The following is a 24,070-nucleotide window of genomic DNA, read 5'->3' on the forward strand; positions in this document are numbered from 1 at the left end:
TTCAGTTATTGTATTTTTTGGCTCTGTTTGCTTCTTCATTATATTTTCTAACTCTTTGTTAGAAACTTCTAACCTCTCACTGTGTTCATTCTTCTTCTGAGTTCTTTGTGCATCTTTACAGTCATTACCTTGCAGTCTTATTGGGTAGAATGCTTCCTTTGGAACATATTCCTCTGTTGCCTTATTTTGCCTAGTTCTTTGTTTTTATTTCTATGTATTTCATAGGTTGGTTCTGTTTACCAATCTTAGATAAGTGACCTTATGTAAGAGACATTCTGCGGGGCTGAGCAGCAGACTCCCCTCTAGTCACCAGAGCTGTATGCTCTAGGGGTGCCCTGTATATGCACTGCATTGGCCCTTACGACAAGCTGACTACTGTGGGCGTGCTGGTGAGCGTGCTGGTGAGCATGGTCAGCATGGCTGACTACTGTGGGCGTGCTGGGACCAGAAAGTCCCAGACTGGTTGATTGCCAGACCCTGCCTAATGCAGAGGCCTCCGGCTCTGGTGTGGTTGGCTGCAGCCTGGGGAGTTCTGGTCCTGGTGCTGGCCCACTGGTGGGCAGGGCCAGGTCATGAGGCAGCTGGCTGCAGAGCCCTGAGGAGTTCCCAGGCTAGTGCTGTCCTGCTGGTGGGTGGGACTGGGTGGAGGGTGGGTGTTCTCGGCCTGGTTTTGACCCACCGGGTTACAGGCTGGGTCCTGACACAGGTGGCTACAGGGCTGCGGTATACCCAGGGGCTAGTGTCTGCTCTCTAGTGGGCAGGGCCAGGGCTCATGGGATCCCAGGGCTGGTGCCAACCACTGGTGGGTGCGGCTGTATCCTGGGACTAGTTCTGTTCCATTGGTGCACAGAGCTGGGTCCCAGGGTCTCTGGCTGGGGGGCCTGGTTCCTGAAGCTGGTATTGGCTTGTGGATGTATTGGTCTGGGTCCCATGGTATCCTGGGGCTAGTGTTGGTCCACTGGTGGGAAGAGCCTGCTCCTGAGGATCTCTGGCTGTGGGGCTCTGGTGATTCTAGAGTTGGTGTCAGCCTGCTGGTGGGCAAGGCCAGGGCCCAGGAGGTCCTGGGACTAGTGCCTACCAACTGGTGGGCAGAGCCTTGTTTGGGGTGGCCGGGGGCTCGTGGGTGCCTAAGGCAACAAACTTGCTGGTGTTTGGGGCTGTGTCCCCAGCTGGCTAGCTTCTTGGCCTCAAGCGTCCCAGGATTGGTGGCAACTGGCTGGTGGGCAGGCTGGTTCCAGTTCTCATTTAACTTAGTGGGAGGAGTCCAAAATGGTGCTTGCTAGCAGCAGTGTTCTCATTGTAGAGTGAGCTCCCCAAAATGGCTACCGCCAGCATCTCTGTCCCCAGGGTGAGTCCCAGTTTCCTCTTGCCTCTCTGGGAGGCTCTCTAAAATCAAGTGGGTCTGACCCAGGCTCCTTTCAAATTACTGCTTTTGCCCTGGGTCTCAGATCATGTGAGATTTTGTGTGTACCCTTTGAGAGTGGGAGTCTGTTGTTTCCTACAACCCTCTGGCTCTCCTGAAAACAAGCCCTGCTGGCCTTCAAAACCAAGTGTTCTGGAGGTTTATCTTACCAGTGCAGGAGCCCTGGACTGGGGAGCCCTATACGGGGCTCAGACGCTCACTTCTTGGGGAAAACATCTGCAATTGGGATTATCTTCCCATGTGTGTGTCACCTAACCTGGTGGTGTGGGTCTTGATTGTACCGTGTCTCTGCCCCCTTCTACCCATCTTGTAGTTCCTTCTTTATATCTTTAGTTGTAGAAGATCTTTTCTGCTAGTCTTCAGGTCGTTTTTATGGAAAGTTGCTCTGTACATAGTAATAATTTTGGTGTGCTCATGGGAGGAGGGGAGCTCAGGGTCTTCCTACTCTGCCATCTTGGTCACCCACACCAGGACAGAACTTTTTACTTTTGAGAAGTCCACTTTATCAGTTTTTATTGTTTTATAATAATTTGTGCTTTTTATTATCCCATCTAAAAATCTTTGCTTAACTTTAGTAATTAAGATTTTCTCTTACATTTTCTCCTAGTTTTATAATTTTCTTTTATGTTTTCTGTGATCCATTTTGAGATAATTTTTATGTATAAGTTAAGGCGTCACATTTCATTTTTTTGTGTGTATGGATATACAGTTGTTCCAGAACCACTTTTATAAACGCTGTCTTTTCCCCTTCAGTTACATTGGCACTTTTGTTAAAGTCAACTGACCATATATGTCTTGGTCTGTTTCTGAAACTATTCTGTTCCATTGATATACATGTCTGTTTTTGTACCGGTACCAACTGACTTGATTAATGTAGCTTTACAGTGAGTCTTGAAATAGGTGTGTAGGTCTTCCATCTTTGTTCATCTTTTTCAAAGGTTTCGTTTGAATTTCCATATACATTTTGGAATCAGCTTGTCAATGTCTACAAAAAAGTCTGCTGAAATTTTGATTGGGGCTGTTCTTAATCCATGGATCAATTTGCAGAGAATTGACATCCTAGCAACTTTGAGCCATCCAATCCATAAAGATGGTATCTTTCACCTTTATTCAGATTATCTTAATTTCTCCCAACAGTGTTTTGTATTTTTCATTTTACAAGTCTTATGCTTTGTCAAATTTATCTAATAAGTATTTTAATATATTTTTGATCCTGTTGTGAATAGCATTATTTTTAAATTTTCTTTTCTAGTGTTCTTCATTGACGTAGAAATATAGATGGTTTTGTATGCTGAGTTTATATATGGTGATTTTGCTCAACTGAAATCCTTAGGATATTCTACCTACACAATCATATTATCTGTAAATAAAGGCAGTTTCACTTTTTCCTTTACAATCTTAGTGCATTTTCTTTCTTTTTTTGATTTACTGCATTAACAAGGATCTTTAGTACAATGTTTAATATAAGTAATGAGTGCAGACCTTCATGCCTCCTCCCAATTTTAGGGAAGTGTTCAGCCTTACAATATTGAGTATGATGTTACCTATATGTTTCTCATAGATGACCTCTATCAAGTTCAGGAAGTTCTCTTCTCTTTCTAATTGCTCAGAGTTTTTTTGATTGTGTTTTGAACCTTGTCAGGTGATCTCTTGAGATGATCATCTGGTTTTTCTTTTCTGAGTCTTTTAAAGTGGTGAAATACATTAATTTTTTAAATTATAAACTAACCTTGCATTTATGGGATGAGCACTATTTTCTTTTGATGTTTTTATTCTTCTATATGTTGCTGGATTCAGTTTGCTAATATTTGTTAAGGTTTTAAGTGTCACAGTTTAAAAGAGCTATTGATCTGTTTTCTTGTGATGACTTTATCTGGCCTTGCTGTCAGGATAATAGTAACGTAAGTGAGTTAGTGTTCCTCCTCTTCTATTTTCTGAAATACAGTTTATATAATTACTTTAATTCATGGGTAGACTTCAACAGTGAAGCCATCTGGGTCTGGATTTTTTTTTATGGGAAGGTTTTAAAATATGAATTGAATTTCTCTAGCTACTTAGGTTATCTATTTCTTCTAGAGCAAGCTTTGTTAAGTTTGTGTCTTTCAAGAAATTTGTTCAGTTTATCTAAGCTGTCTAGTTTATTGTCATAATGACGTTCACAGTTTTCTCTTATTATTCTTTTTATATGTGTGGGGTCAGGTGTTGATAATTTGTGTCTTTTTTCTTTTATCCCTGATCATTCTAGCTAGAGATTTATCAGCTTTTTTTAACCTTCTAAAAGTACCAGCTCTTCATTTTACTGATTTTTCCTTTATCTTTTTTTTTTATTGACTTTTGCTCTTATTTTTATTATTTCCTTACTTTGGGTTTTAATGAAGTCTTTTTTCTAGTTTCTTAACATAGAGGCTAGATTATTGATTTTAGACTTTTTTCACTTCTCATAGAAGCATTTTAATACTGTAAATGCCCTTATAAGCACTGCTTTAGCACTATTACATAAAGTTTGATATGTTTTGTTTTCATTTTTACTTAAGTTCAAAATATTCTCTAATCGCGTTTGTGGTTTCTTAACATGTGTTGTTTAATTTCTAATTTTAAAGGATTTTTCTAACATTTCATTACTGATTTCTAGCTGAATTCCATTGTAGTTAGAGAATTTATTGAGGCTTCTTTTAGAGCCATCTATTCGTATGTTCCATTAAATAGACCTGAGTGGTAATAACTGTTATTCATACCTCATTGGGTGGGTCCAGCATCCGGAACATAGTAAATACTCAAATGTTAGTGATTGTTCCAATATTACCTTCTACACTTCAATTTTATCTTTTTTTATTTTCTCATATGGATTGGATTAGATGACTTCTAAAGCTCTTTCTAGCGCTAAGAACTCTGAATCTTTGGGATCTAATACTAAATTGCATTTTCTGTAAATTTATGCCCATTCTGTCTTTGAGAATCCCAATTCTTAAAGCTCTGAAACTAAATTTTATGTTCTGTAAATTTTTGAAATTCTTACAGGGACGGAAGAAGTCTATAGTGTCTGTGGAGCCCAGGAGTCTTATTCAAGGAGCCTTTCAAGGGTGCTCAGTGTCTGGGATGACGCTGAAATACATGTATGGGGTAAATGCCTGGAAGAACTGGGTTCAGTGGAAAAATGCCAAGGAAGAGCAGGGGGATCTGAAATGTGGTAAATACACGGCATGAATTTGTGTCTCGATTTAGGGGGTGGGAGGAATACAGATAAAGTCATAAATCTACTCAAAAGGGATAAATAGTAGGTCAGAAATCCCATAAAACTTTGATTTTGGCTTTACTTAATTTTTTTCCCCATCTTTATTTAAACTTCTCATTAATTTTTCTTTCTTTGTCAGGAGTTGAACATGCCTCATCTAGCCCATGTTCTGACCCTTTAGGAAGTGCTCAAGACCATGCACTCTCTCAAGAATCTTCGGAGCCAGGCTGTAGAGGTAAAACTTTTCTCCTTGTGATCTGAATTGCTTGTAATATCATTGTTGGTTTTAAATTTGTAAATCGAATATTTAAAATTATTTAAAATTTGAAGTTTATGTTTAAAAAGAGAAATTAATATCCACTCCCAATTTTAAAGAGCTTGTTATAAAGGTAAGGTTGTATCTTCTGATCATGAGTTTCTTATGCAAATATAAGGAATTTTGTTTCTTTTTCTAACACTATGCAAGTAACTCAAATCTGTCTTCTTGAGCCCTATATTTGTAGAATAACCAGTGTGGTACGCAGTGTAACACTTTTTGTTGTTGTTGTTAACAAGAATACCTGGAAAAGCCTTGCTGTTACTGTAGGAATTTTTCCTATCAAGGAGCTGTATATGATTGACCATGTTTGCAGGTTTCATTTTTGGTGCCAAGAACTTTGGAACCCAATAAGCAGTTCAAATAGAGCAACACTGTATAATTTTAGAACCCTAATCATTAGCTTTCTTTTTTCCCTGGTTGTTCTATTCTAAACTTTGTTTTCAGTTTGTATTTTGCTTTTTTATTATCTGTGTTTTATATAAGATACTTACACAATCTTTGTGGGATGAGATGGGGCAGGAATGAATGAGTATGTCCTTGTAACTAGATTTTTTTGTCGCTTTCCAACTATACCTTCTCTCTAATACCTGGGTGATTGCATGCACTCTTGGCTTCGCCTCTGTCTACCCTCCTTATTGGAGTAGTTAGTTGCTGCTGTGTCTGTGACTGACTCATTGAGTACCCACAGATCAAGTATAATCTCTCTGCTCCAGAGTGATATAAATATACTTCTGTTACAGGGGTTTACTAGGCCTATCACCTTCCAGTTTGAGCCACAACATTTTTAAGAAAGAAGGAAGGGTAGGGACTACCCTCGTGGTCCAGTAGTTAAGACTTCATTCTCCCAAAGCAGGGGGCACAGGTTCAGTCCCCTATTGGAGAACTAAGATCCTGCATGCCGCACAACGTGGCCAAAAAATAAACAAACGAAACAGTGGATGTGTAAGTCAACTGTACTTCAATTTAAAAAAATAAAAATTTTAAAAAGAAAGAAAAAAGGAGGGGTAGTGAAAATGGAGAAGTAATATTGTATTAGACCACCAAACCTAAATGCAGTAGCCACAGGGGATGCCTACTCATTTCAGCTACTCATTCATCCAAAAAAATACTTACTGAATATACCTGTCATGTATCAGGCGTGGTTGTAGGCACTCAGGTGGAAAGATCAGACATGGTCCTTGCCCTCATGAATCACCTATTTCAATTTGCAAAACCAACTCAGGGGAGCTCAAGTGTATCTTTGGAAACATGCAGTGTTTTCTAAATGCAGAAAAGCAATAACTAGAAAGAGTGTTTCAACTCATCCCACAGTGTGGACCAGTCTGTTGCAGTAAGATCTCTACAAGTCAAATTAGATAACTCTCCTGCCTAAAACTAATTCAGTTCTTAGTTGTCTTCAGACTCTTCTTGTAATATATGAGGCTTACCATGATCTGCCCCCATCTGTCCTCTTTTCTTTTCTGCTGTTCACCTGAGTCCCCTGAACCTTTTCACTTTTGTGGCTGAGCACATACTGTATTTTCTGGCATTTTCAAAGGCATGAAGTTATATGTTATTTGAAGTGTTCCTTATTCAAATAAATATGACTTGAAAGAAAGTTAAACAGCATTCTTTTTTGCAGATATCTCCAGAGCCTTTAATATGTTAAAAAACATTGTGAATTCTTTAGAGGCAGGTATAACGTGCTGCTGTTTTCCAAATTTATCAGATCTTAGAAACCCAGTTTTCTTGAGCTCTCACGTGATTAGTATTTTGTGGAGTATACTTCGGGAAATCTTTTTATATCCTCAAATTGGAATTCTTTATCCACTTGTTTAATTCTTCTCCACTTTTCACATCCCTCAGAATCTAACATGACCCTTCCCTGTCTATTAGATGGCCCTTATTTTTTTTTCATAGAATCTTATTTAGATAAAACCCCTGTCATAGCACCCTATTACATCATATGTGCTTCATTGTCTTTATTTCTTTACCTAAAAAAGCCTTGAGATCAGGATCTGTCTTTGATCCATGTATTCACCAGTGTACACCACAATACCTGGGGCAGTGTAGTCAGTGTTTATTCAGTGAATTGAGTAATGTTATTATTTTTCTATAAGTTAGTATTTCAGGTGTTTTCTACCTTTCCACAGTCCGCTCTATCAAGCTGAAGGAAGATATTCTGTCCTGCACTTTTGCTGAGTTGAGTTTAGGCTTATGCCAGTTTATTCAAGAAGTGCGGAGACCAAATGGTGAAAAGTATGATCCAGACAGTATCTTATACTTGTGCCTTGGAATTCAGCAGGTATGAAATTCAATAATTGTTACGAAATCTATTGCATTTTTAATAATTCTGATAGAACTTGTGAATTAAGCTGAAAAATTACAGTGTATATTGTTTGTTTGGTATTGCTCTTATACTCTCTTCTTAATGAACTACTGACCCTTATTTAGAAGTCTTGGTCATATAAGCCTTTTATAAGTTAAACTGAGACTGTTAGAGTAAGAGAAATTGAGGTCGGTGCATTTTATTGGTAAATGCACAAAAAAGGCATAAATAGCAGTTCACAAAAGAAGTGAAATAGGTGATTTGACATAGGTGACAGGAGACATCCTTGTCAAAAATCATTTGACTAAATATGCATGTGTTTATTTTGGACTCTCAGTTTTTAATACATTGGTTTATGGCTATTCTTATGGCAGTACTCACTATTTTGATTACTGTAGGTTTGTAGTAAGTTTTGAAATTGGGAAGTGTGATTCTTCAGGATTCTTTTGGCTATTCGAGGTTCCTTGCAATTTCATATCAATTTTAGGATCAACTTTTCCATTTCTTCAAAAAATAAAAACTAAACCATTGGGATTTTGATAGGATTGTATTGAATCTGTAGATTGCTTTGGGGAATATTGCTGTTTTAACAATTTTGTCTTTAGATCCATGAGTACAAGATGTTTTTCCTAGGTGTTCTTTAATTTCAGCAGTTTTATGCGTGTAAATCACATACCTCTTTGGTTAAATTTATTCTTAAGTATTTTATTCTATCTGATGCTGTTGTAAATGGAATTTTCTCTTTGGATTGTTTATTACAACTGATTTTCTTTTGCTTATACTCTGCAGCTTTACTAAGTTCATTTACTAGCTCTAATAACTAGTTTTTTTGTAGACTCTTTAGAATGTTCTATATATAGGTTCATGTCACTGCAAATAGAGATGGTTTTACTTCTTCCTTTCCTATTTCAATACTTTTTATTTCTCTTTCTCACCTGATTACTCTGGCTAGGATTTCCTGTACAGTGTTCAATAGAAGTGGCATTTTTGTTTCTGATCTAAGGGAGAAGTGATTTTTTTTTAAACCCATGTATTTTATAGGTACTCATATTTGAGTAAATGTACAAAACTCAACTCTATGTATTCATAAAGGAAATTTTTTTAAAGATTGAAATAACTCCTGACTGTTAACAGTAGTTGCCTTTGTGTAGTGAGTTTGAGTATATCTTTCTTCCACCTTTTCTGTATTTTAAACTCTTTCCATAATGAGGATATAATATTTTTAAGTTGTGAAAATAACTTTATTAAAATAAAGAAGAAAATGAAGAATACTTTTCAACAACAAAACTGTAATCTGGCAATATGATCGTAAATTGCCTTTGAAGAGGCCTATAAAAATGCACGTTGAAATGGTGTGTAATTTTTAGTAGCCGGAATAAATTTAAGTGGAATTAAAAATTTACTGCAAGTCATACATAGATCAAAAAGCAGGAAACCAAGATAGCCATAGATAAATAAGTTTAAAATACCAGATCTTAAGAACACTGAAAGATTTTTAGCATATAATTATGCTACTTTGTGTTATTCTCTTGTTCTGCTCATTGTATTTCTCTGAAGTGGTTGAATCTGACCTGACCGGCACCGTGAAAATATTTAACAGTAATTTATTCAAGCTGTTGTGTGTTTCCCATTCTGTGATATGATTCTTTTTTTTTTGGGCCGCGTTGGGTCTTTTTTTTTGTTGCTGTGTGCGGGCTTTCTCTAGTTGTGGCAAGTGGGGGCTAGTCTTCATTGCAGTGTGCGGGCTTCTCATTGTGGTGGCTTCTCGTTGCGGAGCACAGGCTTTAGGCACGTGGGCTTCAGTAGTTGCGGCACATGGACACAGTAGTTGTGACTCACAGGCTCAGTAGTTGCGGCACATGGGCTTAGTTGCTCCGCGGCATGTGGAATCTTCCCAGACCAGGGCTCAAACCCATGTCCCCTGCATTGGCAGGCGGATTCTTAACCACTGTGCTACCAGGGAAGCCCCTGTGATATGATTCTTGATGGTTATAATTAGCATACTTTTAAGTCCTATAATTAGACTTGAACTTTTTGAAGGCTGGCTTGTGAGGCAGAGAATTGAGAGCTGTGGTTAGAAGCCTCCAAATAAATAGTGTTAAATTTTGGATAGCCTCAGGTTATCTGACACTAGCTAACTATATTATTTTCAGGAAGTCATCTTATAACTAGGCTAAAAAACGAACAAAAGCTGCTAAGAGCACACCTGAGAATTAGAAAAATGATTTGAGAAATTTGAATTAGGACCAATTTTTAGTATATCAGTTTTATTAACTAACTAAAAGGTACTTAAATTATTATAATTATTTTATACCATTCATGTTTTTAAAAGGAAATAGAATACTTTGCCTTACAAGCTCAGTGCTCAAGATAATGTTAATTCATGTGAAAAGGATCTTTAGCTTAAATTCTGGTGTTTTAACTGTATCCTTAAAATGGTTCACAGTATTGTAAGGACAAAAACTAAGGGTAAACTATATTCCTAAAAATATTCTTTTTAAAAACTTGTGATTTTTTTTGTATCAACATATATGTTTCCATTTTTTTCTCTTGTAGTACCTGTTTGAAAATGGTAGAATAGATAACATTTTTACTGAGCCCTATTCCAGATTTATGATTGAACTTACCAAACTCTTGAAAATATGGGAACCTACAATACTTCCTAATGGTAGGATGATTATATTTTGATTCTTTTCATGATATGCCTTCTTAAATTGCTTGTTTTGTGATTCTCTTTTTATAAATTGTTCATTTTATATTTGTCTTGATTTATAACATATGTGGACTTCTGAGGAGAAAGTCTTTGGTTTATTATCAATTATTTTAGTAAAACTATACCTTCCATACAGTACATGAATAGATACTAACTATTGAATATAAAAAACAACTGAAGGTTACATTTACTTTTTAGAAACAATTTTTGATCTGGTGGTTTTGGTAAAGTTGTACATGGTATCAGTAGCTGGCACATATGCTACTTTGAGACTCTGTTAGCAGTGGACCTTTTTCAGTGGTTTATAAAAAGTACCCTGAACTGGTTGTTAAAGAGAGTTAAGTCTTCATCCTTGAATTGTCTATGACCATATGTCTTTGGACAAGTCCCTAATTCACTCCTGGTCTCATGCTCCTTGGCTATGAATGGAGAGGTTGAATGTGATGCCCAGAAATGTGTGCCCTTTCTGTTGGGCTACAGGGCACCTTTGAAGCATTATGAGCAATGCGGTGGCATGATGCATTTAGCATTCAAAGAGCGGGCTAGAGACATAGATTTGGAAGTAATAAATCTGTGTTCATGGATAGTCTTCCAGGAATAGAATGCAGAAGCAGCAACAAAGAGGATTGGGGAGAAAACGTTAGGAAAGACCTGTGTTTAAGGGGTATCATGAGGAAGGTGCATTTAAAAGTATACTTATTTTAATTTTTCTGACCTCTGCTTTTCAAGAAAAATCCAGATAAGTTATCGTGAAGTAATCACTCTTAATATAAATTTAAAATAAGAAGAGATAGGAGGGAGAGAGGGAGCTATCTGCCCTCTAAATATATTAGCCAAATAAAACTGAACCAGTTAACAGTAAACAGAATGATCTCAAACAGGAGTCTGCAAACTGCAGCTCATGGGCCAGATCAGGCCTGCTGCCTGCTTCCGTATAGTACATGAGCTAAAAATATTTTTTACCTTTCTAAATAGTTGGGAAAAAAATTAAAGAAAAATATTTTGTGGCATGTGAAAATTGAATGAAATTCAAATTTGTTTCTATAAATAAATTTTACAAATAGCCACACCTATTTGTTTATGTATTGTCTACACTTCCTTATCTTTTACAACAACAAAGTTGTTTTCAAAGCCCTTATGGCCCACAGTGCTTAATATGTTTACCATCTGGCTCTTCACAGAAGAAGTTTACCAAACCCTGGTCTAAATAACAATAGATTAAATTAAAACTGTTTCAGGGGAGTGCTCACGATGTCTGCTTCAGTGGAATCATCTGCCCTTTTCTTTGCAGTGCTTTTTCTATTTTTCTGTATGAGGAAGAGGGAGAAAGAGAGGAACAGTCTTTTCCTTAGTATCTTCCTGTCTGAGGATTAGAGAAATTACTTAGTCCCATTTAGCAGGAGCTTAGTACTGTTTCTTTTTCCCCTTTCTTCTGTTCAGGTTACATGTTCTCTCGCATTGAAGAAGAGCATTTGTGGGAGTGCAAACAGCTGGGTGCTTACTCACCAATCGTCCTCTTGAACACCCTCCTTTTCTTCAATACCAAATACTTTCAACTAAAGAATGTTACTGAGCACTTGAAGCTTTCCTTTGCCCATGTGATGAGACGGACCAGGACTCTGAAGTACAGTACCAAGATGACATATCTGAGGTTCTTCCCACCTTCACAAAAGCAGGAGACAGAACCAGGTGTGTGGTGGAGTTATTAAGATTTCTTTCTTTCATTCTTTTTTTTTCAATTAAGTATAGTTGATGTACAATATTATGTTAGTTTCAGGTGTGCAACATAGAGACTTGACCTTTAAATACATTATGAAATGATCACCCTGATAAGTCTAGTAACTATCTGTCTCCGTACAAAGTTATTACAATGTTATTGGCCATATTCCTTATGCTGTATGTTACCTCCTTGTGCCTTATCTTATAACTGGAAGTCTGTTCCTCTTAATCCCCTTCACTTATTTTGCCCATCCCCCACCCCTCTTCCCTCTGGCAACCACCAATTTGTTCTCTGTAGCTGTGAGTCTGTTTCTGTTTTGTTTGTTCATTTGTTTTATTTTTTATATTCTACATATAGGTGAAGTCATACAGTATTTTTCTTTTTCTCACTGACTTATTTCACTTAGCATAACACCCTCTATGTTGTCACAAATGGCAAGATTTCATTCTTTTTTATAGCTGAGTGAATCCATTCTGTTGATGGACACTTGCATGTTTTGGCTATTATCAATAATGCTGCAATGGACATGGGGTGCATACATATCTTTTTGAATTAGTGTTTTTGTTTTCTTTGGGTAAAAAATACCCAGAAGTAGAATTGCTGTATCATATGGTAGTTCTATGTTTAATTTTTGAGGAAACTCCATACTGTTTTTCACAATGGCTGCACCAGTTTACATTCCCACCAACAGTGCATGAGTGTTCCGCTTTTTACACATCCTCGCCAACACTTGATATCTCTTGTCCCTTTCATGATAGTCATTCTGACAAGTGTGAGGCGTTATCTCATTTTGGTTTTGACTTGCATTTCCCTGATGATTAGTGATGTGGAGCATCTTTCCGTGTGTCTGTTGGCAATCTGTATGTCCCTTTTGGGAATGGCTATTCAGATCCTCTGCCCATTTTTTAATTGCATTTTTTGTTTGTTTGTTTTTTGGATATTGAGTTCTCTGAGTTCTTTATACATTTTGGATATTAACCCCTTTCCAGATAAATAATTTGCAACTGTCCTCTCCCATTCAGTAGGTTGCCTTTTCATTTTGTTAAGGGTTTCCTTTGCTATGCAAAATCTTTTTAGTTTGATGTGGTCCCATTTGTTTATTTTTGCTTTGGCTGTCTTTACCTGAGGAGACAGATCCAAAAAAATATTACTAAAACTGATGTCAAAGTTTCCTGCCTGTGTTTTCTTCTAGGACTTTTATGGTTTCAGTTCTTAACGTTTAAGTCTGTAATCCATTTTGAGTTTAATTTTGTATATGATGTGAAAAAAGTGGTCCAGTTTCATTCTTTTCCATGTAGCTGTCCAGTTTTCTCAACTCCATTTACTGAAGAGTCTGTCCTTTCCCCATTGTATATTCTTGCTTCCTTTGTCATACGTTAATTGGCCATATAAGTATGGGTTTATGTCTGGGCTAGCTATTCTGTTCCATTGATCTCTGTGTTTGTTTTTGTGCCACTGTCATACTGTTTTGATTACTATGGCTTTGTGATATGCAGTTGATCCTTAAACAATACGTAGGTTGGACCACCAACCCTACTCACAGTCCAAAATCCGCATATAATTTTACAGTCAGCCCTCCTTATCCACAGTTTCACATCTGCAGATTCAAACAGCCATGATTGTATAGTACTGTAGTATCTAATTATTGAAAAAAATCCATGTATAAGTGGATCCACGTTGTTCAAACTTGTGTTGTTTAAGGGTCAACTGTAGTTTGAAGTCAGAGTGTGTGAACCTCCAGCTTTGTTCTTCTTACTCAAGATAGCTTTCGCTATTTGGGGTCTTTTGTGGTTCCATATAAATTTTAGGAGTATCTGCTCTATTTTTGTGAAAAATGCCACTGGTATTTTGATAGCATTGCATTGAATCTGTAAGTTATTTTGGGATGGACATTTTAACACTATTAATTCTTTCAATCCATGAGCATGGTGTATCTTTTCATTTATTTGTGTTGTCTTTGATTTCTTTCATCAGTGTCTTACAGTTTTTAGAGTACAGGTCTTTCACCTCTTTGGTTAAATTTATTCCTAGGTATTTTATTATTTTTGATGCAATTGTAAATGGGATTGTTTTCTTAATTTCTCTTTCTGATAGATCGTCATGAGTGTATAGAAATGCAAAAGATTTCTGATATTTTGTATCCTGTAAAATGTATTTACTGAATTTATTTATTCTGATAGTTTTTTGGTAATGTCTTTAGAATATTCTGTATACAGTATCATGTCATCTGCAGATGGTGGTGGTTTTACTTCTTCCTTTCCAGTTTGGATTTTTAAAATTTCCTCTTCTTATCTGATTGCCATGTCTAGGACTTCTAATACTATGTTGAATGAAAGTGGCAAGAATGGGCATCCTTGTCTTATTCCTAATCTTAGAGGAAATAGTTTCAGCTTTTCACCATTGAGTATGATGTTAGCTGTGAGTTTGTCATACATGGCATTTATTATGTTGCGGTATATTCCCTCTGTAGCCACTTTGTTGAGAGTTTTTATCAGAAATGGATGTTGAATTTTTTCAAAAGCTTTTTCTGCATCTATTGAGATGATCTTGTGCTTTGTATCCTTCATTTTGTTAATGTGGTGTATCATGTTGATTTGTGAATATTGATCCATCCTTGCATCCCTGGGATAAATCCCACTTGCTCATGGTATACGATCCTTTTAATGTATTGTTGAATTCAGTTTGCTGATATCTTGTTGAGGATTTTTGCATTTGTGTTTATCAGCGATATTGGCCTGTAATTTTATTTCTTTGGTGTCTTTGTCTGGTTTTGGTATCATGCTGGCCTTGTAGAATGAGTTTGGAACAGTTCCTTTCTCTTCTATGTTTTGGAATAGCTTGAGACAGATAGGTATTAACTCTTCTTTAAATGTTTGATAGAATTCATCTGTAAAGCCATCTGGTTCCAGACTTTTGTTTGTTGGGAGTTTTATGATTACTGATTCAGTTTCATTATTGGTAATTGGTCTGTTCATGTTTTCTATTTCTTGCCTGATTTAGTCTTGAAAGATAGTATGTTTCTAGGAATTTATCCATTTCCTCTAGGTTGTCCAATCTGTTGGCGTATAGTTGTTCATCGTAATCTCTTATGATCTGTTGTATTTCTGTGGTGTCAATTGTAACTTCTGTTTCATTTTTCATTTTATTTATTTGGGCCCTCTCTTTTTTTTTTCTTGATGAATCTGGCTAAAGGTTTGTCAATTATGTTCATCTTTTCAAAGGACAGGCTCTTTTCTATTGTTTTTTTTTTTTTTTTTTAGTCTCTGTTTCATTTATTTTCATTTTGATCTTTATCATTTCCTTCCTTCTGCTAATTTCGGGTTTTGGTTGTTCTTTTTCTAGTTCCTTTAGGTGTAAGGTTAGATTATTTGAGATTTTTCTTGTTTCCTAAGGTAGACCTATATTGCTATAAATTTCTCTCTTAGAACTGTTTTTGCTGCATCCCATAGATTTTGTCTCAAAGTATTTTTTGATTTCCTCTTTGATTTCTTCAGTGTTCCATTGGTTGTTTAGTAGTGTGTTATTTAGACTCCACATATTTGTTTTTGCCAGTGTTTTTCTTTTAGGTGATTTCTAGTCTGGTACCGTTGTGGTTAGGAAAGGTGCTTAATGTGATTTCAGTTTTCTTAAAACTTATTGAGATTTGTTTTGTAGCCTAACGTGATCTATCCTGGAGAATGTTCCATGTGTACTTGAAAAGAATGTTATGCTATTTTGGGGTGGAATGTACTATTTATTAAGTCCATCTGGTCAGATGTGTCATTTAAGGCCTATGTTTCCGTATTTATTTTGTGTTTGGATGCTCTGTTCATTGATGTAAGTGGAGTGTTAAAGTCCCCTACTGTTAGTGTGTTACTGTCACTTTCTCCTTTTTTGTCTCTTAATATTTGCTTTATATATTTAGGTGCTCCTGTGTAGGATGCATACATATATACAAGTGTTTCTTCTTATTGTTGGATTGATCCCTTTATCATTATGCAGTGTCCTTCTTTGTCTCTTTGTTTTAAAGTCTGTTTCATCCAATATGAGTATTGCCACCCCAGCTGTCTTTTCATTTCCATTTGCATGGAATATCTTTTTCTATCCCCTTGCTTTCAGTCTGTGTGTTTTCTTTAAATCTGAAGTGAGTCTCTGGTAGGCAGCATATATATGGATCTTATTTTGGTATCCAGTCAGCCACCCTGTGTCTTTAGATTGCAGCATTTAGTCTATTTACATGTAAAGTAATTACTGATAGGTATGTACTTATTACCATTTTGTTCATTGTTTTCTGGTTGGTTGTATTGTTCTTGTCTGTTTCTTTTTCTCTTGCTCTCTTCCCTTGCGATTTGATGGCTTTTTAGTGTTATGTTTGTATTCTTTTTTCTTCTTTGTGTGTATGTCTGTTATTGGGTTTTGGTTTGTGGTTATCATAAGGCTGTTATATAACAACTTATGTCTATAGCAGTCTATTTTAAGTTGATGGTTGCTTAAGTTTGAGTGCATTCTAAAAGTACTACATTTTTACTCCCCCCCTCACCTTTTATGTTTTTGACATACTTTACTTTTTAAAAATTTTGTATATTCACTACGTTTTTAATCTTCATACTAGGTACATAGGTGGTTGATTCACTACCTTTACTATATGTTTGCCTTTACATTGAGATTTTTTTTCTTCCATAATTTTCGTATTTCTGGTTATGGCCTTTTCTTATGTTTAAAGAAGTCCCTTGAACGTTTATTGTAAGGTCAGTTTAGTAATGATAAACTCTTTTAGTTTCTGCTTCTCTGGGAAACTTTATTTCTCCTTTAATTCTGAATGATAATCTTGACAGAGTATTCTTGGTTGTAAGTTTTTTCCTTTCAGCATTTTGAACATCTCATGCCATTCCCTTCTGGCCTGTAAAGTTTCTGCTGAAAAGCCAGCTGATGGTCTTATGCGGGCTCCCCTATATGTAACTAGTTGTTTTTCTCTTGCTGCTTTAAATATTCTCTCTCTATCTTTAACTTTTGACATTTTAATTATAATGTGTCTTGGTGTGGGTTTCTTTGGGTTCATCTTGTTTGGGACTCTCTGTTTCCTGAAATTGGATGACTTCTCCAGGTTAGTCAAGTTTTCATCCATTTTTTCTTCAAATAAGTTTTCTGTTTCTTTTTCTCTCTTCCTTCTGGAGTCCTTATAATGCAAATGTTAGTATGCTTGATGTTGTCCCCAGAGGTAAGCTATCCTCAGGTTTTTTTTCCTTTTGCTGTTCCAGTGGGGTGAATTCTACCACTCTTTCTTCCAGGTTACTGATCCATTCTTCTGCTTCATCTAATCTGCTATTGATTCCCTCTAGTGGATTTTTCATTTCAGTCATTGTATTCTTTATCTCTGATTGGTTCTTTTTTATTTTCTTTATCTCTTCGTTGAGGGTCTCACAGTGGTCCTCAATTCTTCTCCTGAATTCGGTTAGTATCTTTATGACCATTATTTTGAACTCTTTATCTGGTAGATTGTCTATCTTTGTTTTGTTTAGTTCTTTTTTTGTTTTTTTGTTTTTTTTAAGGTTTTTGTCTTGTTCTTTCCTTTGGAACAATTCCTTTGTCTCCTCAGTTTTCCTAGCTCTCTGTGTTTGTTTCTATGTACTAGATAGATCAGCTACATCTCCCATTCTTAAAAGCATGGCTTTATGTAAAAGGTATCCTATGAGGCCCAGTAGCACAAGGCTGCATGCACCCTCCTGTTGTGGCTGGGCCATGATGGCTGCGGGTGTGCTAGTGTGCAGCACTGACCCCTGACACAGCTGGCTGTAATGCCCAGCTGTGACTCTTGCAGGTACTCTGGTGTGCGGGGCCATCTCCTAGGGTGGAAGCTGCTTTTGGAGGGGCTCCAGTACCAGCTGAGGGAGTCTGCTGGGAGTGGCAGGATGGTGGGATGCTTTGGGCTCTAGTGCTTGCTGAAGCCACCTGCTGGGTATGATAGCGTAGGGAGTTGCTTTGGAGGAGTGCCAACTGGGGTGGATCTACAGGTGAACCTGGGGTGAGATGCGGAGAGTCATAAATGGTGCCCACCAGCACTGTACCAGCTTGGTGTAGAAGGCGAACAAAAAATCCTGGTGTTGCCCAGTGGCTACATAACCAGAGAAAATTACAAAAGATCCCTGACTCTCCTGCACACAACCTAAAATCAGTCAATGAATCTCCTTTATGTATGACCCAGGTATTTTTCAAACCACTGCCTCTGCAATGGGACTTGGAGCAAGAGAGTTTTTGCATGTGCCCTTTAGGGTGGAGTTTCAGTTTCTTACAGCCCTCTGGACATAAGTCCCACTGGTTTTCAAAGCCAGTTGTTATGGGGGTTTGTCTTTCTGGTGATAGTCCCCCCGAGGCTGGGGAGCTCAGTGTCGGGTTTGGACCCTTTGCTCCTCAGGAGGACCTCTGCAGTTGTGATCTCCTCCCTGCTTGTGGATCCCTGTGCCAGAGATATGGGTCCTGGCCAGATACCATCTCCACCCCTCCTACCCATCTTAATGAGGATTTTCTTTTCATCCTTAGTTGTGGAAAATCTTTTCTGCCAGTCTTCAGGTCTGTCTCGGGGATAGTTCCTCTATGTGTAATTGTAATTTTGGTGTGTTCATGGAAGGAGATGAGCCCAGGATCTTCCTACTCTGCCATCTTGTCCCCCTCTTGTAAGATTGCTGTTTGAAGTCTTATTAGTATTCAAATAGACACATTACAGAAGAGTAATTGCAAATTCTAGACATGGAAGAGTGTAGCTTTAACATTTAAATGCTTTTCTTTATTGTCAGGGCCAAGTTAAAGGCTCAACTCAAAATTAGAGGAATCACTTGCTTCGGTATGCTTCTGTTGTTTTTTTTTTTTCTTGCTACACTGCATGGCTTGTAGGATCTTAGTTCCCAGACCAGGGATCGAACCTGTGCCCCCTGCAGTGGAAGCACAGAGTCTTAACCATTGGACCGCCAGGGAAGTCCTGTTTTATTGGCTTTTAAATTAGAAATTCTGATTTAATTGGTCTATAGCCCAGATAATCTGCATTTTAAAACTTCACAGGGAATTTAAATATACAGCCAAGGTTGGGAATCACTGATTTAGAGGCAACAGATAGGTCAATTCCTAGTTAAAAGGAACTTGCTTAACTTTTAAATCTACTGTTTCTGAAACTTTTTTTTTTTGACCAGAGTGCTCCGTCTTAGTTAACGTTGTCAAAATATGAAGGAACTTAAACCTGACCTAGAGTATACTGCCTTCATACACAGTAGAATAATATCAGCAGTGACTGTTTTATTAGAAGGTTTATGGTCTTGCATTCCAAAAACAGCCTATTAAGTAATAGTTTGTTTTTAATGTTTAAAAAATTAATGTTGTTATTATGGAACTAGAAATTACATTTATTAATTTTGAAGAAAATTGTAAGTTCTAAAATTCCCCAAATCAAGCCGTTACTTCCTTGGGAAAAGAGTGAAGTATATGTTTTCAATGTGAGAATTTTAAATTACTGAAACTAAAATCTGTAAAGAATAATTGTGATGTGATGTTCATCGTTGTGTTAACTTTTTTCTCAGTTGCTCCTTTACTTTAGAAAATACTAAGATTATCTTGCTTTTTCACCATGTGTCCATGTCCTCTTTCCTTTACCGTGTTTATATATAGCCCACTTTATGCTCTTAATTGATATTAATTCAGGGAGGCAGAGGCAAGGAGGCAACATTTCCCTGTTTTCTGATTAGGTGCTTTACCAGATTGGTAATAAATTTAGCTTCTTTTTCTGAATGAGCAGCTAGCAAATTATTTAGGTAGTCTCTAAATGGAAAACTGGATGACTTTTGTTTAAGTCATAACTAATATAGGAAGCTGGGGAAAGTTCTGGATCAGTTGTTAAAAGTATCTATCAGGAAAAAAAGAAGAAAACCTTTTTCCTCAGGTTTTCAGATCCTCCTACTACTCTCTTGAAAATTGAATGGAGAAAGTGGGAAAGAAACAGCCTACCTTCCATGTCTTCAGCCTGGCTTCTTTCTTTTTTTTTTTTTTTTTAAGATTTTTTTTTTTTTTTGATGTGGACCATTTTTAAAGTCTTTATTGAATTTGTTACAATATTGCTTCTGTTTTATGTTTTGGTTGGGTTTTTGGCCGCAAGGCATGTGGGATCTTAGCTCCTCGACCAGGGATCAAACCCACACCACCTGCATTGGAACGTGCAGAGTCTTAACCACTGGACTGCCAGGGAAGTCTCACCCTGGCCTCTTTCTGATAACCCTTGGCCTCTGCAAAATTCTGTTGGTGAAAAAGGGTTTGCTCTTTCCTTATCAAATGGTCAACTTACTGAGAATTTCTTATCCCAACAAAGATTTCATTTCTCATAATACTATGCAAATGAAAGAAACTTAAACAAATGCCCAGTGGACACGGGTGCCCCACAGGAGAAATATTTTCAGAGAAAGAGATCAACTTCTGTCTTGATCTCTACTATAGAAGAACATATGGAACCCTTTTTTCTCTTTATTTTGCTGTGGCTTAACAACCCTATGCCTAATAAAATCTCTTAAAGTCAGGCTCAGAATTGAGACGTACTCTCAAGCATCAATGCTTTTTGTCATGCTGCCTCCAGTTTGGTGAGAAGGGAAACATAAATTTTACAGGACAGGGACTTTGTTTGATTAACCCAGCACTAATCTGGTGCCTCCACAGGTCCTCAATAAATGTTGAACGAGTGAGTAAGTCAAAGGAAGGGAGAGGGAGTGACTAGAAGCAAAGCTCATTGGGTGTCTTAAGACTTGAAGAAAGACTTTTCTAATACTTTGATAATAATTTCCTGTCTCAAGATAAACTAACTGTTGGCAAGAGGAAACGAAGCGAAGATGATGAGGTTCCAGTAGGTGTGGAGATGGCAGAAAATACTGACAACCCTCTAAGATGCCCAGTCCGACTTTATGAGTTTTACCTGTCCAAATGGTAAGTGATTTTCCTCTGAACTAGATATAACACGCTGCAAAAAATAGTTAAAATACTATAGATTTCAGAAATGTAGCTGGTCTGTAACTCTAAACAAGGATTTACTTATAATTTTATTTTTTCCCTATTCTCATATCTGCCTGGATTTTGAACCAAGAAACAAATTGCTTTACCTTGGTAATTTTTTTTCCAAAAATCTCTTGAAAAGCAAGAATCACTGCCATTGTTTGATCTTTACAACTGTTGCTCAACTTTATGTGATATCTAAACTGCTGTGAATTTATTATTTATATAGAAAAGAAGGGGAAAAGTTGTAGTACTAACTCTATATAAATAGGAAAACAATTTATTTTTAAAGAATTGATATTTTTTGAGTGGTGTTTTTCTTACAGAAACTTTATGGCTTTAAAGAGTTGTAAGATCCACACTAAAGCATTTTTTTCTCAAAGAAATATAAAATCACTGGGTTTGTTCTTTGATAATGTGTATTGAGTGCTCTTGGGATTCATTCCAGGATATTGGGCACTGAGGATATGTGGTTCTCAGCCATAGTGTCACATGTGAGTTGAATTTTTTGTTACTCCTGGTAATGTTTTAAGTACTAAAGTTTGAAAGATTTACACTTTGTCATCTATTAACATTATACTCACTTTCAATCCAGTGTGATTCTTGAATGTGGGAGAAAAAATACAGAGTTACAGGTTGCTCCTGGAGCATAAATGCCTATAAACTTATTTATCTCTGTGGGTACATTGTTTATTAGTCACAGTATGGAAAAGTTGAGAGCCATTATATTTAAAGAGTAGTTACATATTTCCTGTACTCTCTGATCCCAATTTTCTTTCTTTTTCTTTTTTTTTTCCTGTGGATAGTTCTGAAAGTGTGAAGCAGAGGAATGATGTGTTTTACCTTCAACCTGAGCGCTCCTGTGTTCCAAATAGCCCCATGTGGTACTCCACGTTTCCAATAGACCCTGGGACCCTGGACACCATGTTAACACGTATTCTCATGGTGAGGGAGGTACATGAAGAACTTGCCAAAGCCAAATCAGAAGACTCTGATGTTGAATTATCAGATTAAAGTGGAAGTGGGGTTCCTATTTTCATACACGTTGGTATGCACCAAACTGTGAATGCATCCAGCTTTGGAAAACGATCTATAAGTCCAAGTCCTCTTGACTTGATTATAAGATAATGGAAAACAGACGACTCGTGAACCACAGTGTGGATGTACAAATGAAAATTGAAGGAAAGAATATGAACTGAGAAATGTTGTTCTTTGGCAGTGATATAGTTCTTAGACATCTTCAGAATGACTAACCAATTTCTCTGAGTGGTGCATAATCTTATTTTGTTTGGGAATAACAAATTGTGGAATATTTTTAAGGAAAATTGTTGTATAAAACTCTACCATAGTAACCTTAGACCTTAGAGAGGTAGCTTTGGAGTGAAACCTTGGCTGCAGTAGGCTACTTGGGCAAGCCCTATATGTAAAAGTCAGGGGAGATATCAGTACAGAGCTAAGAGTGGCATCAGATGAGGACTGTGGGACCCAGACTTGAAGACCCAATAAAAATACTCAACTTTTTTTAAAAGGTAGAGAGTGAAGTGGTCTTGATTTTGATTTTCACTGCCAAGCCAATTCTGTGAAGGATAGAAGCCTCTGGTGCTTTTGCCATGGGGTCCCTCAAATCAGGGAAAAAGGCCTTCACTGATGTTCATGCAGTAATGTGTCCCTTTCACTTTCTGGGTCTAGCCTTCTCAGTTGTGGGTCTGGATGTGAGTAAATTAAGTTCAAGGGGCTGAAACTCTGCAAAATGATTATGCACACAGAAAATCTGTGGAGCCCATTAGACCCCAAGTGTCTTGAAATGTTTGTAGAAAACCCACTAAAATGCCCACTTCTCTGGGTGTCAGCCTTTATTGCTGCTGTCTCACAGCATGAGCTGTGGTACACAGAAATGGGGGTTCTCCTTTTGTTTTCATTTTATCCCCAAATGGCAGCTTTTCTCCCATTGTTTTATCTTCCTGTTTCCCAGATAATTCCTATTATTTTGTCTTTTGCACCAGTTTCTGGAGGCCCTTGTCATTTCAAAAAGAAGAGTCTCTCTCCTTACTCTGGCAAGCCTGTGGGTGATTCCACAAAGACACAGTGTTACTTAGCTATCAGGATTACGGTAGAAGAGGTCCTAGTATATTCCTATATAAAGCATTTGGAAGATGAGCTTGTTGCCCTAAGAAACTTGAAAATAGGATTTTGGGGTTAGGATACAAAGACACGGACTGTCTTTCATATCCACAAGCAGGTCTTCTTATAGCATTATTCCAGACTAGCTGTTTTAGTAGTTCTATGAGGGTTGCAAGTCCTGGGTGTGTTTGGCATATGGATCCTTCTTCTTCATCTCCATTCTGTTTCTTCCCCACAAAATTTTGAATCAAAGCGTTTATGATATTGGCCAATCACGGAATTTCGTTAGCTGAGGTTAATTTGACCCTTTAATAGAAATGAGAGAAGTCTAAAAAGCCTCTTAGAAACTTTAACCTTGAAAGATTTTACAATATGTCCCATTTTTCAGATGGGGGTGACAGGTTGTTTTTGTTTTTTTGGGTTTTTTCCAATAAATAAACTCTTAACTACAATAAAAAGTTAAAAGTAGGCCTTTTGACATTGTGTACTTACGGTTCTGTCCCTCTGCCTGTAACAAATTTTGTTTTTGTTACCAAGAACTATGTGAAAGAAGTAAATCTGCCCCAGTTCTGTATGATTAATTCCATCTGTGTTTGTCATTTCTGACTGGAAAACTTACTTCCAGACCTTGTTTGATATGGAGGAAAAACAGTTGGATTGTCTGATAAGTCTGCCAATAAACTATCCAGAAACATCAGGTGTAATAGTCCCCACTATACAAATTTTATGGTTTATATAAACACTAATATTTCTCCTTCTGTAGAAAGACAAATATATGGCATAGTAGATAAACTATTATAAAACACCAGAGAGAAAAAAAAATTCTGTATCTTTTAATTGAGAACAGCCAATATCCAGGTAAATGGCTGTACCAGGATGTCAACTGCATGTTAGTCCACAGAGTTGTCCAGATCCTGAATTAATTCGTAAAAGAAAATATTAATTATTGGTCATTCCTCATAAGCATAGCCATTGATATGTGTGTCTGGTTATTTGCTTTTTAAAATTTTATTAAAATTATGTTAAATTACATTTCCCCCCCCCCAGGGGACAAAAAATACCGAACAAGAGAAAACATTAAATTATCCATTCTGTTCTTTTTTTGTTTTTTTAAACACTTGGGTTTTCACCTTGCAGAAACCACAGAAATATTCCCTTAGAATAAAACAGTATATTTGTATTTGATGGGTGAATTATTACTTTTTGTTATGTCTTGAAAGAATTTAAAATATTTTTT

The 24,070-nt window shown here is 37.0% G+C and overlaps 1 protein-coding gene across 7 annotated transcripts in view; it reads left to right on the forward strand.

Annotated features, from left to right (window-relative positions):
• The window catches only part of ZMYM4 (zinc finger MYM-type containing 4), a 180,207-nt gene extending 156,677 nt beyond the window's left edge, over window positions 1–23,530 (forward strand). For 6 of the 7 annotated variants that reach the window (XM_036863374.1, XM_036863344.1, XM_036863364.1 and 3 more), the window contains 7 exons: window positions 4,442–4,610; window positions 4,795–4,890; window positions 7,107–7,258; window positions 9,839–9,950; window positions 11,436–11,684; window positions 20,517–20,646; window positions 21,519–23,530. In XM_036863374.1, coding sequence (XP_036719269.1) covers window positions 4,442–4,610; window positions 4,795–4,890; window positions 7,107–7,258; window positions 9,839–9,950; window positions 11,436–11,684; window positions 20,517–20,646; window positions 21,519–21,726 — 1,116 coding nt within the window. In that variant the 3' untranslated portion in view covers window positions 21,727–23,530. Of the gene's footprint in view, window positions 1–4,441; window positions 4,611–4,794; window positions 4,891–7,106; window positions 7,259–9,838; window positions 9,951–11,435; window positions 11,685–20,516; window positions 20,647–21,518 lie in introns of those variants that run through there. The other variant, XR_005021216.1, reaches the window with a different exon arrangement.
• Window positions 23,531–24,070: the final 540 nt, after the last annotated feature.

Source organism: Balaenoptera musculus, chromosome 1 (genome assembly GCF_009873245.2).
Source record: "Balaenoptera musculus isolate JJ_BM4_2016_0621 chromosome 1, mBalMus1.pri.v3, whole genome shotgun sequence".
NCBI lineage: Eukaryota > Metazoa > Chordata > Mammalia > Artiodactyla > Balaenopteridae > Balaenoptera > Balaenoptera musculus.